At 48.4% G+C, this 15,022-nt stretch overlaps 1 protein-coding gene across 1 annotated transcript in view; it reads left to right on the top strand.

Moving 5' to 3' along the window:
* Positions 1-7,587: 7,587 nt before the first annotated feature.
* Positions 7,588-15,022, top strand: part of Mfsd9 (major facilitator superfamily domain containing 9) — a 16,717-nt gene continuing 9,282 nt past the window's right edge. Inside the window, exons 1-3 of the mRNA XM_004633263.2 lie at positions 7,588-7,750; positions 9,476-9,563; positions 12,028-12,071. Of these exons, the coding sequence (XP_004633320.1) occupies positions 7,622-7,750; positions 9,476-9,563; positions 12,028-12,071 (261 nt within the window). The 5' untranslated portion in view covers positions 7,588-7,621. The remainder of the gene's footprint in view (positions 7,751-9,475; positions 9,564-12,027; positions 12,072-15,022) is intronic.

Genomic DNA, 15,022 nt, shown 5'->3' with positions numbered 1-15,022 from the left:
CGTGTTACAAGAACAATAAACTCTGTGGAGGCAAGAAGTGATTAAGTGTTTGCTTACTGTTGCCTCTGACTGCCACAGTGCTATAGTCAATAGCTCAAGCAACACAGAGTGGAACACACTTGATTTGGACACTGCCACCTGCTGGCTACAGATAAAACTTAGCATCCCATAAAACACTGTCCCTTGTTGAGATTTTTACATGTAAACAATATTCTGGAGCAAAGATCTGCTAGCCTCATTGTACTTGATATGGAACAGCCTAGTAAAGATGTGCTGTACCACAGAGCCGCGGCTCTGACGCACAGCTTGCACTGAACACAACTGCAGCAAGCTGTGGAAGGGCACTGACTTCACCCATGCAGACAGCTTACTCTATTAAGCCGAGCATTACTTACATGAACGTGCCACACTAAAGAAATGGTATGAATGATATTGTCCACTCGGCAAAAGGTTTGCTGCCTCACTGAGGTGCCACTGCATAAGACACTGTCTGTGTTTTAGTGTATTAACTCTTGAAAGAATTCGTTACAACACACTTGAGCAAGGCTGAAAAGCTGTGGATTTCGGCGATACCCGAGAGCACCAAAATCCGAATTCCTTCGGCAAGTGTTGTAGTTGTGAACTGAGTACCTGCAGAGACTCTGAAGACTCGCGACTCATCATTTTCAAATGATTTCACTCCTCGGCATTTGGAAGAATATTCTATTGTGCGAATCACAGAGATAGACACATGAAACACGAGAGGAAGAGAGGAAAGATTTCAGATGCCAGAAAGGAGAAATCTCTCCTCAAAAGTTCTTGAGCGGGCAGAATTTCCTTAGGACAGTGGCAACATTAACAAAATGAAGACACAAGGGTGGCTGTTCTCTTTGCAACCACAGGCTGTACGTTCAGAGAGGTGTGATTTACTGTTCCAACTGTGCACATGCAACAGTAAAGTTCTATAGATAAGGCATTTTATGTTGAGTTATTTCATGGTTTTGTCTTTGGTTTTCTGCCTCAGTGTAGTTTTGCTATTCATCCTCCTTGAGGTTCTACCTCCTGTGGTTCAGTGTCAGCCACTAAATGTGAAAAATACTAACCCACTGTTACTTCAAATGATTGTTCTTTTTCTCCTTTTCATATTACCACAGAGTATGCTTATCATCCAACTCTTGAAATTGCTCTATAACTTATTAATGTTCAATTCTTTGAAAATGATTTGTTTTTGAGAACCTTCCACTGACCTACCAAATAGCTCAACATTTCTTTCCATGGCTGAGCCCATCCTATAAATAATTCCAAGTTCAGGGTCATCACTGAGACTGGTTCTAATGCTTGGCTTGTCTCTTAAGGCTGTCTCCCCTTGTCTTTTAGCATGAACTACAGCTTTTTGTTGTCTTGTTGAAGACATGATGTAGTGAGCAACGGACTACCGGATATATGGGCTTTTGGTGAGTGGTTTCCTACCATCTGGCTAGCAGTCAAGGTGTAGTTAATGTTTGCACAGTTGGAAGATTTTCTCACACTCCTCTCATGTTTTTTTCTTCCTGTGGTCTTTCTTGCTCCCTAGAGACAGCTACCTAAATGGGGTCTGTGTCCTGCATGTCCCTCAGTAGTTGCTATTATCCTGGAGGACTGTTGGAGAAGAAGAAATTTCTGCAACTAGATACTCGTGTATTTAGTGTCTTTAGCTCTCCTGGGTTGTCCCCTTTAGCAGCACTGTCTTCATATGAGACAAAGGGTTATAATAGCTATATATAACAGTTGCTAAATTTCCCAGGACCCATAAAATTCTGGTAGAAAATTTTTCCTTGGTAAGAGTAGACCTTTGTTATAGATAATAACTGATAGGTTCTGGCACTAGTATGAATTGCTAAAATCATCATGGTGGTCATACAAAACGACTGAAGCCCTTAAAACAAAAGCCCATCTTCCCCAAGACCACCTCCTTCCTTCTTCTTCAACTCAGCCCAGGATATAATTTCCTTTCACCCTTCCCACTGCCCCAGGGAAGACCCTCAATCAGTTCCCCCAGGTATATCTGAACATCCCCTTCAAACTCCACCCCTGGCAAAAGGCCATAAGAGCCTCAGCCTCCCTTTGTTCCAAATGAGAGAATTCCTCATCTTTCCTATTCTGTCCGTGTCCTCAAAGACAATAAAGCCTCTTTTCTCTTTTTCCTTCTGCCTGTTTCTCTGCTGTACCAGATGCCTGAAAAAAAGTATCAATAATCTGGGTAAATTTCAAGATTGTCCAGTTTCTATGAATGTATTTTTAAATTACTTCCTTTTCCTTCTTCTGCTGGAAACATGAGATTTCTTTCTCAGATCTTCACTGTGAGAACCTGATGACATTTCCGTCAGTGACACCCATGGACGTGGGGGCAATCCTGAACGCCAGCTTGAGGAGCTTTTCTCTGGTCAGTTCACACGGAGCCTCTGGAAATTCAGTAAGTTGCTACTAAACTGTTTCTTTCCGTTGCTAGTTCTAGTGGCTACCAGCTGACCTCTGCAATTCCCTGCATTAGTCTCTTCATATTCATGGGTGATACGCTGCCCTGTGATTGCAATCCTCAATTTATGTTTTCAGACTGCATGTGTTTTTTCTTATTATAAAAATAGGTCAGGACCTTTGTATGTGAGAGCAGGGACTAAAAGTACTCTAAATTTTTTATATGCATAGACTCACAGCACATATATTTACATCTGGCTTCTTCACTAGGCATAACTTTGACAAGAATCATGCAAGATGTGACACCAGTTCATAGTTCATAATGTGTACTGCCAACTAGTACTCCCTTGTATGGACACACCACATTGATTTCTCCATTCGCTGCCAGACAGATATTTGGGTTGTTTCCAGCTCATGCATTAGGTGCATGCTTAGCTTCCTAAAGAATCTCTAATCTCCTTTCCAAAATCATTACACAATTGCACATGCCCACAGTGTTATTTTTTCATGTCTTACCAATTCTTGGTACTCCAACTTTAACTTACAGAGTGACAAGTCATCAATGTGGCATGCTATAAATGGCTATGAAGGGCCAGGGATATATGCTCAGTGGCATAAGCACCTGCCTGGCAAGCACAAGGTCCCAAGTTTAAGTCCTTGCACTGCAATAAATAAATAAACTACTAAATAATATTCAGGCTTCTAGTTTCTGATTGTGCTAGGTGTCTGCAACTATTTTTATCTTTTTTCTGTATCCCTTTGCAATGTTTTATAGTTTTCAGTGTATTTGGCTCTGATGAGTCTTTGATTTGATCTTAGCTCATCTAAAATCAAAACCCACTACAATTCACAGGGATCAGCGGAAGCCAGGAGATTCCCGGGTCAGATATGAAAATCCCTTTTGCTCACAATACAGCATGTAGTATAAACAACTGCACATATGCATCGGTTCGCCTGGGGATACATCCCATCACGGTGATGTTAACAGATTCCTACGAGTGCTACACACGCACACAGTTGGGGAATACAGAGCTTAGGATCTCCATTACTTTTTTTAAACAACAAGCAAGCTTTCCCACTGGCCGGTCAGCAGACATTGCCTCATTTTTCAAGGTTACAAGACATAGTTATACCAGGGGAATGGCACAAATAAAAGAAGGCTCTAGATCTTTGCCATCTTGTCTGCACATCTCTCATCATATTTATCTCCAGGCAGTTTTTAGGTTGGAAATGTTCTTAAACTCCACTTTCTAATAGCACACATGAACAAAATTGCATTACTGACCTCATATTCTGCAACCTCACCGAACTCACTTCATTAGTTCTACATGGATTCCTTAGAACTTTCTACATAGTGACTACAAGATTTGTGAGTAAAGGCAATTGTACATCTTCTTCTCCAATGCAATCTTTTATGACTTATTCTTGCCTGTTTTACTCAGCTGGGACTGAGTAAAACAGGCAAGAATAAGTCATAAAAGATTGCATTGGAAAAACACACTGGAAAGCCACCAGCTGGGACTCCTGTGGGAAAAGCCTGGTGTCACTTGCAAGGCACTGGGGAGGCTGACTTGGAGGCCAGCTGGGCATGGATATGCCTTGGGCATGGGTGCTCCTGAAACTCACTGGGGACGGGGGACCACCGATGTTCTGCAGTCGTCTCCCTGCCACACTCTAAACAGCAGGAAGAGTGAAAAGCACACAAGGCTGCGATGAAGCCCCTTCCTCAGACGGCGCCCTTAGCACCATCTACAGGAAAAAGTTAAACATTTGGTGTCGTTAGTGAAGAGAGAATCTTTACCCGGTATCACAAAGCAGGCAATGACGGGAATATTGGAAACTGAGAGCAATATATTTATAAAAAGAACAGCCCATGCTACTCAGGCCTCAGATGCCTCATTTTATCCACATTCCAACTCTATAAAGCAAACAAAAACTCAGTTTCCACTTTACGTTTTCAACAGCAATACTACTTTGTTATAGTAATTCTCAAATGAAGTCAAAATCACTGAATAGTCTGTTACCTAAATATTTACTTGAAAAATTAAATTTCCAGCTACTTTTATACAGAATATTTGGAAATAAAAATTGGTAAGCATGACATATATATGTCAAACAGAAAATATTCAAAACTTAAGTGTTGTAATTGAGGATGTAATTGAGCATGAAGCCACAAATATCTATGGATTGTTTCTTTTGCCACCTATTTCACCAATTTTCACTTGTCTGCAGCCAAAATACCACCTGGGAGGCATTGGTTAGCACATTCAGTGACGCAGGACTGTTTCACAAAAGAGGGGATTCTTTAGCAGATTTGCTTTTTTTATTTGTGTTTGTAGTCCTTCTTGGCCGTACTCAAATCCATTGCTTGGGCCCACTGAGCAATCCATCTTCCAGAGTGACTCAGTGGTGGCCTCATCTCTAAATTTGATACAATCTTTGTTTTGCCTCCTGGTGAATCCTGGGTTCTGAGGTCTCTAAATCAGCAGAGCTCAAATCGTTTGTCCAGGAAGCAATCATTTTGTCAGTGATTCTGAAAGGAAAATTGCCACTTTCTCCTTTTTATTTCCGAATCCATGTCCCCTGGGATTGGACAGAGCCCTGTACGTGAGCTGTATTCCAAGCACAGCCTATATGTGTCAGGACACCCATCCATCCTTTCAGATTACTGTAAAGTCAGCTGACTCAGTAAAGAGAGGCACTGTTATGGTTCAGACCTAAAATGTGTCCCAACAGTCCGCTTTGCAGGTGGGCCCTGGCTGGAAGCTGTGGGTGGCTGAGGCCGTGACCTGGCCGTGTGTGGCTTGTGCCTGGCTCCTGCCTCCTGCTATCCTTCCATGCTGGCTTCTGCACTGAAACCATGAACCAAAATAAGCCTCTCCACCCTCAAGCTGCAGGTGTGAGGTGTTTTTTGCCAGTGACAAGAGAGATTCTGCAGAAGAATGGGAACAGTGACCAGGAATGATGATTTGTGAAATGACATCATGGTGGTAAGGCTCTGTGGTTGCAAGGATGGTGGTGGGGTCACAGGCATCCTGAATGAAACAGGCAGATCAACATCCAGGATGTGCGTTTACTCCACTGTGGCTCACCATGTGCACCTTCCACAGCGACAAGGATTAATACAATCAACGGTCTATCAGGTCACTAACAAGGCCTCTCCAGGGAATGCGGTATAGGTATCGGAGATCTCCCTGCCTGTCTCTTCTGTTGGTGGATTAGGCATAAAGGAATTGCATTACAAGAGTAAGGCCATATGGTTAATTCTACAGCTGCAAGGTCTATCTCTGGCTCCTTCTTGCAAGAGACTAGTGAAGAAGCTCTGTGTGGTTCGTGGCATCCAAAGAGCACCTCACTCTATCAACCCGATTATTAAGTCTCTGCAGTAAAAACCCACTGATAGGCATTCGCTCAGGACAAAACTGTCTCCTAGGCCCTTTGCCCCCTTTGACACTTCCATTCGCATCCTTCTCCAGGCTTCTTTGTTGCTAATGTTTCACCCAGCCTGTCAGAAACTGGCCATGAGCAGCATTCTTCGTTGTCTGTCTCTCACCGCACACAAACTAGACAGCCAGCAGCAGCACTAGCCCCCCCCCCCCCCCCACCCCTCTGGGCCGCCCCCCCCCCCCCCCCCGCGCCCCCCCCCCCCCCCCCCCCCGGGAGAAATCTTAATCACCTCTGCTCTGCAGTTGGCCGAGGCAGCCCTGGGACACTCCAGCGGTCCACTTTCAGGTTCCTCCAGAATGTCACGCATCTCTGTTTGTACGCCAGGCTCAAGTCTGCTTCTTCCTTGGCAAACTGAAAGGAGCACTAAAGGAGAGCAGAGACAAGGACAGAGCAGGGAAAGGCAGGGCAATGGGTTTCAGGCTGAAGGATTTTGAATCATGCTGTAAGCTTTGGTAATTTAATTGAGTTTTCTAGAAAAGCCCCAAATTGACCCTCGGTTTGATAACACACACATACGTGATTTCATGTCCAGGTGAATGCAGTCAGTTGAAAATTGCTCCTCCAATCTATGCTCCTTAATCTATGTATGCTACCTTACATGGAAAAATTAAAGGTCATGAAGTTACAGAACAAGAAATGGGAGACTGTCTTGGATTACGCTGGTAGCAACTGCAGGCATCCTTAACAGGGGCATACGGGGACACCTGGCACACGGGGGCGGCAGCGGGGGCAGACAGCAGAGATCTAAGACACTAACCTACGGGTGCAGTGAGGCAGCCTCAAGCCAGAGCACAAGGCCGCCAGAACTGAAAAACAAGAAGCGGTCTCCTGCAGAGCTTCTGGAGGGCCCATGCCATCTGACACTTTTCAGTAACTTAAACACCTCGCCACCAACACTGTAAAAGAATAAATTTGTGTTGTTTTCAACCAGCAAATTTGTGGCAATTTGTTACTGTCACATCCGTAGGAAACTAATGCGCGATGCAGAGAAACAGCGCAGGACGGGCAACCGCAGGCTGTGCGGCGCCCAGGCTGCTCCGCAGGAAGCTTCAGGGGAGTCCCTGGCGCCCGCGGAGGGCCGCACGCACGCCGACCCACGCACGCCGACCGCACGCACGCCGACCACCACGCACGCCGACCGCACGCACACCGACCGCCACGCACGCCGAGCCGCCAGTCGCGGTGCGGCCCACTGCGGCTGCGCGCTCCTCGCCTCTCCGCTGCGCGGCCAGCACGGCTTCCCCGCGATTTACAAAACCCCAACTCAACGCTTGGCGAGCCACATTCAGCGACCCTAGCAGCACCGGCCCCGCGACCCCCTCCCACCTCAGCCACTGGGCCAGCTCTGTCTGAGGAAAGGCGGAGCAGCGCCGCCGCCAGCACAAACTGGAGCGCACCGAGCACGAGTCATCTCACGCTCCTTGCAGAGCTGTACAAACGTGACGCGCGTCCGCTCCGCACCCCTCCAGCTACCTTTCTGCGCAAGCGCATACAGCTGCTTCCGCTAGAGGCGGGGCTGGGGCTGGGGCAGGACATGGGCGGGGCTACTGGCGGAAGAGGGCAGAAAGTGTGGCGGGGCCTGGACTGGAGGCGGGCTGGGACGCAGGGGCGGGGTTACCGCTGGAGTGGAGGCCCAGCCAGCGGGGCGGGGCTTTTTTCCGAGTGGGCGGAGCTTTGTGGGTGGGCGGAGCTTCCGAGCGGGTGGGGCTGCGGCTCGGACCGCGGAGGGCGGGTGTGGGCGATGTGGTGCCTGAGGTTCGGGGCCCCGGGCGGGCCAGCTTCAGCCACTCCGGAGCTGCCGCCGGAGCGAGGCCCGGGCGCGGTGGGAGCTCGCCGCTTCCTGCTTGGCCTCTACCTGGTGGGCTTCCTGGTGAGTGCGGAACGCGGCGGGAAGAGGCGGGAAGCGCGGAGCTCGGACTGGAGCAGCACCCGGCTGCCCGGACTTGCCAGCGCAGCCCTGCCCAGCCCAGCCGGGACCTTGCCTCCGAGACCCTCGGGCCGGCAGCCGCGCCCCGGTGTCACCGCGAGGTGGAGCCGGCGCGGGCGCAGCCGTGTGTCCTGCGCAGCCATGGACGTGCGCTGCCCAGAGCCGCACCTGAGCGGAGGGCGGGTCCTTCCTGGGCTTCCTGGTTGGCTCACGTGTCCTGTGCGCGCCTTTCCGCCGGGCTGCACAGTGTGTGTAGACTGCACAGCACAGGTTCAGGTTCTGTTCCGTCCTGGGGTGTGTGTGTATGTGTGTCCGTCCTGGTTAACTCCAGAAATTATGTCCAGCGTGGACTGGGCAGCCAAGTAGATAGCAGCAACCATCGTCCATGTGTTCGTGCATCCGTCAATCCCGTGCTCGGGTGCCCTTCACCTCCTCGGCGCTGTGGAGCTCCGGTACTGTCAGATGCAGCTCCTGTGCCAGCGATGTTGCAGCCTTACAAAAAAGCTTGTGTCCTGCGCCTTCATCTGCAAAGGCCAGATTCTCCTCCTCACCCCTCCCTCTCCAGGCTAGCCTAGTGCTGTACCCTTAGCCCACCTGGGAGCTAGCCCAAGGTAGGACAGAGCTGGAAGGAGCAGCCCGCAGGTTTTCCTCCTTGGGCAGCAGAGCTGCTCAGCTGAGATGTCAGTGGGAGCCTGGGAGATCACCTCGATTCCCCAGGGCCCCACCGCATCTCCTCAGGCTGCCTTCCCTACAATTAGGAGTCAGGACACCCAGCCAGGTCAGAGGAGCACAGAGAGGTGGGCCCCGGACCCAGCCTCTGTTGGGTGAATAACTAAGGCCTTGAAGAAAGTGTGTTTCACCAAGTTGCTGGACACGCACAACAGAATTCTGTTACACTCAGAATTCTTCCCAGATGCAAGGCCGGAGAGAGCTGTTTGGGTCTCCGCGTGTGCGCCAGGCTCTCTCAGGCATTCTGTCAGTAGGCAGGTGTTACTAGACCCCTTTTTTACAGGTGACAAGAAACCTCTCCAGGGGCACACAGTGACCAAGTGATGGAGCTGGGGTGGAGATGTCAATCTGACCCAAAGCCCTGCTTTATTAGACTTTTGTGTGAAACACTGCCCTTCCCTGCAAGAGCCTACTCAGTGCCCAGACACCCTCTCTTGCTGCTGTCCTGAGACTTTTTTCTCAGCTACTGCCTGCAAGCCACTGACCAGGTTCTAGCATGCTAGTTGCCTTCTCTAAGACCAGAAAGAAACACTTATCTTTCAGCAAATGCCGCTTCATCCATAAATATGGACAATCCTGTGGCCTTCTTTTCTACTTCAGCATCTGAAGTTCCTTTATTTGATTTTCGTTTTTAATGGGAGGGACTTGGCACTGTTTTGAAACTTAAGGCTAAGAAGAAGCTAGAGATGAAATTGACCCTGGTCCAGGTAACCCAGGCATTTATACGTGGGGTGCATGAGGCACATTTCTTTTGGGGCCCTTCTGGCCTTGCCCAGATGAGGACAGGATACTTCAGAATACAGTTGCTATTTTCTGTTTGCTGAGGAGGTTAGATACTGGCTTTATTTTTGAAGTCATTTTATAATTTCAGGACCACCACTTTAAAATTTCTCTGGCCAGAGTTTCTAACCCAAGCCGTCCTTGTTTGTTTCCTCTTAGGATTTGTTCGGGGTCAGCATGGTCATCCCTTTGTTGGACCTTCATGCCAAGTCTCTTGGAGCAAGTCCTACTGTGGCTGGCATTGTAGGTGAGTGGGCAGCTCTGATCAGCTGCCGAGCACTGACTTCTAAGGCCTTGCAGACAGTTCACTCCTTATTCCCAAGTGATGTCCAAAGGCAAGTGGGAAACATGACAAGATGAATTTCTAAAGTAGTTTTAATGTTGCACTAAAGCACATGGATCTCCTCTGTAGTCTGGACTGCCCGTATTCCGAAAGGCTTGAGGATTGCCTGTTATCCCCACATCTCACACTGCCACTGATATGACCTGGACTGACTCTGTGTCCCCAGGAGCTAGCTGTGTGTGCTGAAGGGTAGGGGTGGCCCCTGCCTACAGGAACCCATTACCTGGCCGTGAGCACCAGAGACTTAATCTGCAGAGCTCACCCCTGCTGTGGAAGCTTGGGCCCAGCCTGACAAATTGGTCACAAGGTTCCTGTGCCTCCAGAACCATAGCCCAAAGGACCCTGGGTACCTTTAGGTTTCTACCTGACAGTCATCACTTTACAAATTGTGGAGGACCACCTGAGCAGCTCTCCTTGAAAGAAGAGCGACTATCTCCATTTTGACTGAGGCTGACCCTATTTCCTATGTACAGAGCTGGCTAGGACTTCTGTTTATCAGTTGGCCTTAGGTAAATGTAGGCCACCCACCCAGCTCAGCTCACAGTGATCACCTACTTCCCACAATTCTCAGTCAATCCTCCTCAAGCCACTCCCCCACTGAATAAAAACCAGGTGAGGCCCTGAGTCACTCTCTTGGTGCCAGAAAGCCAACTTCATGGCTGGACTTAGAGCCCCTTGACTCCTCGATGATTGAAAATATACTTTAGTGTCTTTATTTTCATCGTGGGTAGCATTGTAAGTGGTAGATTGGAATCAACTTGATGGCATCCCAATAACGTAACTTTGGGATTATAAATACTGGCCTTTTGGACCAAGACAAGGTCCTGGAAGAGTCTCCTACACAAATGATGCAGGACTTAGGGTTTAGAAGTTCACTGATTCATGAGAAATCCTTAGACTAACATCTCAGTTATTCACAAGCTGGACAAATAGATTTTGTTAGAAATGGTACAGAATTTCACTGAACAGAGTAATAGGAAGAAATGTGTTTTAAACTATACTAGACCAGGGCCAGGGAGATAGCTCAGCAGTCTAAGCACCTGCCTGGCAAGTGCAAGGACCCAGGTTCAATACCCGGTACTGCACACCATGCCAGTCCCGCCCTGCTCCCCTGCCCCCAGCTGCTGAAACCAGGCATGGTGGTGCACGCCTGTAATCCTAGTGCTGGGGAGGCTGAAACAGGAGGATCTCTATGAATGCGAGCTGTGTAGCGAGACCAGTACCAAGTACATAAATTTAAAAAAAAAAAATTATGCTAGATTACTAGCAGTATGGAGATTTCTAGGGAAAGCCGTGAGATGTACTGCATGGTAATGGAGGTAAGAGACTGTGGTAAAACCTTGTGGTTTCTTTATGAAATTAATACAAATATAAGCAGTGTGATCAATAATACAGTGGTTGTTTAATTTTTGAGAAAAGAAATATTTTAGGAAATGACACTCCCATTAATGCCCCTCAGAGTGCTCCTCTTTCTTGGAACATGCTTCTCCTATTGTTCTGGCCACTTTCTGTAGCGGTTCCGGAAGCGCTCCTTCATGAGTGTCTTTGCCTGTGCTGTCATGTCTGCCTTGATGTCCTGAATGCCTTGAAGACATCGACCTTTCATGGTGGCCTTGACGTTGGAAAGAGCTAGAAGCTGCACAGTGCCAGGTCCAGCGGATAAAGTGGACGATTTTGATCACGCCACATAAAGACACTCAAGAAACAGGACTCCTAAAGCTGGTTCAGAAAATCCAAGCATGATGAGATACGTGTGTTCAAAGCAGTGGGAGGATTTTGAGGGACTTCTGTGGCAGTGTATTTTTTTACTGTAAGAAAATGTTTAAAATGTGAACATTCACCATGTATTTTGCCCATCTCTTGAGAAATGATAAGAGATGAGTCATTGTTAAGATTTTAAGACTGCATAATTTTTCTAAGATTCGGCTGTCTTTGTTTTGGATTTAGTACAGGGTCTACAGGGTCTCATACACGGATGGGACTCGTAGTGATCCTCCTGTTTTCAGCCGCCCCAAGCGCTGGGATTACAGGTGTGCGCCACACTGTGTGCTGTTGTAAGTCGGAGCTATGCAGCTCTGATGGAGAGGAGAAGGGCTTTCTTCCAGGCCCCTGAGGTCGACCCCCACCTTTATTCCCCTTTGTCTTTACCTTCTGTTTTATTTTGAAGACTTTCTATCAAAAATACTATTACTTATCTTCTTCCAACTGGGAAAGGACGTAGATCAATTTCCTTTCCATTTTCTAAAACATCTGCTTTTCTGGTTGTTTGTTGATTGGTGTGTAATTGTTACTACCTTGATTCTTTTTGTGACACCCAACTTTGCTGATGTTGTTCCTGTTTGCTTGTTTTCTTTTCTGTTTATGGCAGGCTCCTCCTACGGCATTCTGCAGCTCTTCTCTAGCACCTTGGTGGTAAGTCATCCTCCTTCCCTGACGCATCTGGAGCTCGTGGGCCCACAGCCGAGGACCGCGCCTGGTGGCTGCACTCCCAGAGGGCTTGAGATTTACCAATAAGTAATGAGCAGATGGCTGGAGTATCCAGGATCCTCTCATTGTCCATTCTTTTTATTTGGTCTAAGAGAAGCAGGGGGCGGAAGGGGCTAGATGTCTTCTGAGGCACTGGGCAGATCTCAGCTAGACTTCAGCGAACACTCGGAAGCCATGTGTGTGTTGTAGTTCTGCATGTGGAGGATAGAGGTCCACAGCGACCCTGCCACTCTGCTTATGACCACGCCAGGGAGGAGTACAGAAGAAACTTCCTGCCCTCCCCCTTCACTCTCTGTTTTGCTAGCTGCTGCCACCACTCTGGTCTAGAGACCTCAGTGTCCCGTGGTCCAGCCCATGTCACACATGTCACTTTGGTCACATGGGTTGACCATTGGTGGCTGGGCTGGACCAAGCTGTCCTGGTGGTCTCACACGTAGTGAGCATGGGTGAAGTATTCACCTATGTTTCCTGGGCATTGCTTTACTGTAAAATGCATTTATTTATTTTATTTTTTTAACAAAAATTCATTTGAATTACCTACTGAACTCCCAAATGACTAAAGAGCTCCTTCCCTTATTGATTTTTTTTTTTTTTTTTTTTTTCTAATTCTGCTGTCCTTTTGAGCCAGGGCCTCCCTAAGCAGCTCCTTGTCCAGGCTGGTGTGGAACTCTCAGTCCCCTTGCTTCAGTCTCCCAAGTGCTGGACTTACAGGCATGTACCACCACACCCAGATTTGTCCTTTTTAAAAAAGTATTTCCTGCATTAAATTTACATAAAGATAACAGCTTTATTCTCATTTAAGCTCTAACAATCAGGCAGTGTAGCTTGGCATCTATATTCCTCTAGAAGAAAATTAAGAATTCCAGAATTTCAATACTCTGACCAAATCACCTGGCTCAGTACCCAGATATTGCTTATCTGCTGTACTGTTTTTATGTTGCTTTGTTTTTTGGTACTGGGGATCGTACTCAGGACCTTGTACTTGCCAGGCAGGCACTGAACTATATCCCCAGCCCCTGAGCTATAGCCCCAGCCCCTGAGCTATATCCCTAGCCCCTACTATGCTTTTTTTTTTTTTTTTTTTTCCCCCTGAAAGTCACCTGCCATTACCTTAGCGATCCCAGGCAGTGGACAGACCTCCAGGATTTCAGGCTCTGGTATTTCATGGCTCTTAGGCTTTTCAGTTGATACAGTGAAGAGATAGGAAAGGTAGACACCTTTATTGGCTCCAAAGACATGGAGGGGATTGAGTGCACGGGGGATCCTCTGACCTGAGACAAGGAGAGCTGAGACTTGTATGGACTTTGCTAGGGGTGGGGCTTGAGGGGCAGGGCCAGTTACATGTCAGGAGCTGACTGGGGTCTCCCCTGTGTGCGCGGGAAAGGTGAGAGGAAATTATATCCAGAGCTGGATTGGGGGAGAAGAAAGAGGGGGTCTCTGGGAAGATAGCTGCTGTTTTCAGGGCTTCAGCCATGTTAGCTGACGACCGTGGTAATTCAGCAGTCCACTGTAGGGCCAGAACCTATCGAGTGATGCTCTTGGGAGGAAAGCTTGGGCCGGACCTCCTGAGCCCTGTGCCGTGCAGGGCAGGCCCCTCACATGTCCTTGTTGTGGGTACGGGTCACAGCATCAAGGCCATGGGACACATTAGTGCTCCTCCCTTGCCCACTGGCCTCTCACCTCCTTGGCACAGGACCAGGCATGAGTGGTCAGCATTTGTCACCAGCACTCACCAGGGCACCTGGCCCAGGGTCAGTGTTGTACATTGTGAGTTTTCCTTGCCATCCCTCGCCCTGTGTGCTTCTCAGGTGGATCCTAGATCTTCTGCTTGTGCCTGCAAAGCCTATGATACTGTGTATCTTGGCTGAGTTGGAATTTAGTGAAAGCCCTCCTTGCAGGATCTTCAAATAAAGAAATACCTGGTCCCAATTTTCTATTTAACCAATGCTGTGATAAACTTATATTTTAATCATTATAAGTTTTTTTAAAATGTATAATTTAAGAAGAAATGTTTATGAAGAAAGATTGTGACCTGTTAGATGTAGTTAATGTTTTTGATGTTTTTTCACAAGAGTAGCAGGCATTCGTGCAGTATGTGTTGTGCGTCTTGCCCAGTTGGAGCCTCTCTAGTTGTCACAGTAATGAGCCTGGGGGCTGGTGGGTGTTGCTGATGACCCACTTTATATGAAGCTCCAGGTGTTGATGCTCTAAGGCCTGGAAGGGGAGACACTCTGAGGTGAGAGAGGGCAGAAGCCACGCGTGCCTGGGGGTGGCCCAGAGCCGAGGGGCGTCCAGGCGCAGCCAGACTGCCAGCCAGTGGTACTGTCACCACCCCAGGAGGCCGAGACTGCCCACTCAGAAATAGGGGAGATTTCCAAAATCCTCTGAAAAGAAAGAGACCGGGATCAGGGACTTTTGTAGACACTTGGCAGTACTGTGGAGGCTTTCCCTCTGGAGGTTCCCCAAAAAGGTTCATGACGGCTTATGTCTTAGATCCTCATGGTCTACTCACACGTGGGGAGATGGGGAGGGCTGCGAGCTGCGCAGCTGGCATGTGGTGGGCAGAGGGCCCGGTGCCCCAGAGCTCAGGTGGCTGTCACGTTGACCTGAGGACAGTGCCTTGTTGTGACAGCATCCATGACCCGTCCCTGCCCACTCTCAGATGTGTCCCTGTGTCCCCACACAGAGTTCAGTTGGTTGTATTTTGTTGTTTTCTGTGTTTTACTTTGTTGAGACAGGCTCTCACTGTGTAGCCCAGACTGGCCTTGCCCTCCCCGCAGTCCTCCTGCCTCTGCCTCCCAGGTGCTGGCCCTCCAGCCCTGCGCCACCATGCCCAGGCCTGCAGTCCTCCTGCCTCCGCCTCCCGGGTGCTGGCC

Source organism: Octodon degus, unplaced genomic scaffold (genome assembly GCF_000260255.1).
Source record: "Octodon degus isolate 3935 unplaced genomic scaffold, OctDeg1.0 scaffold00052, whole genome shotgun sequence".
NCBI classification, from domain to species: Eukaryota; Metazoa; Chordata; class Mammalia; order Rodentia; family Octodontidae; genus Octodon; species Octodon degus.
Note: the sequence above shows the minus strand (reverse complement) of the source record. Positions and strands in the feature narration are given on the sequence as shown.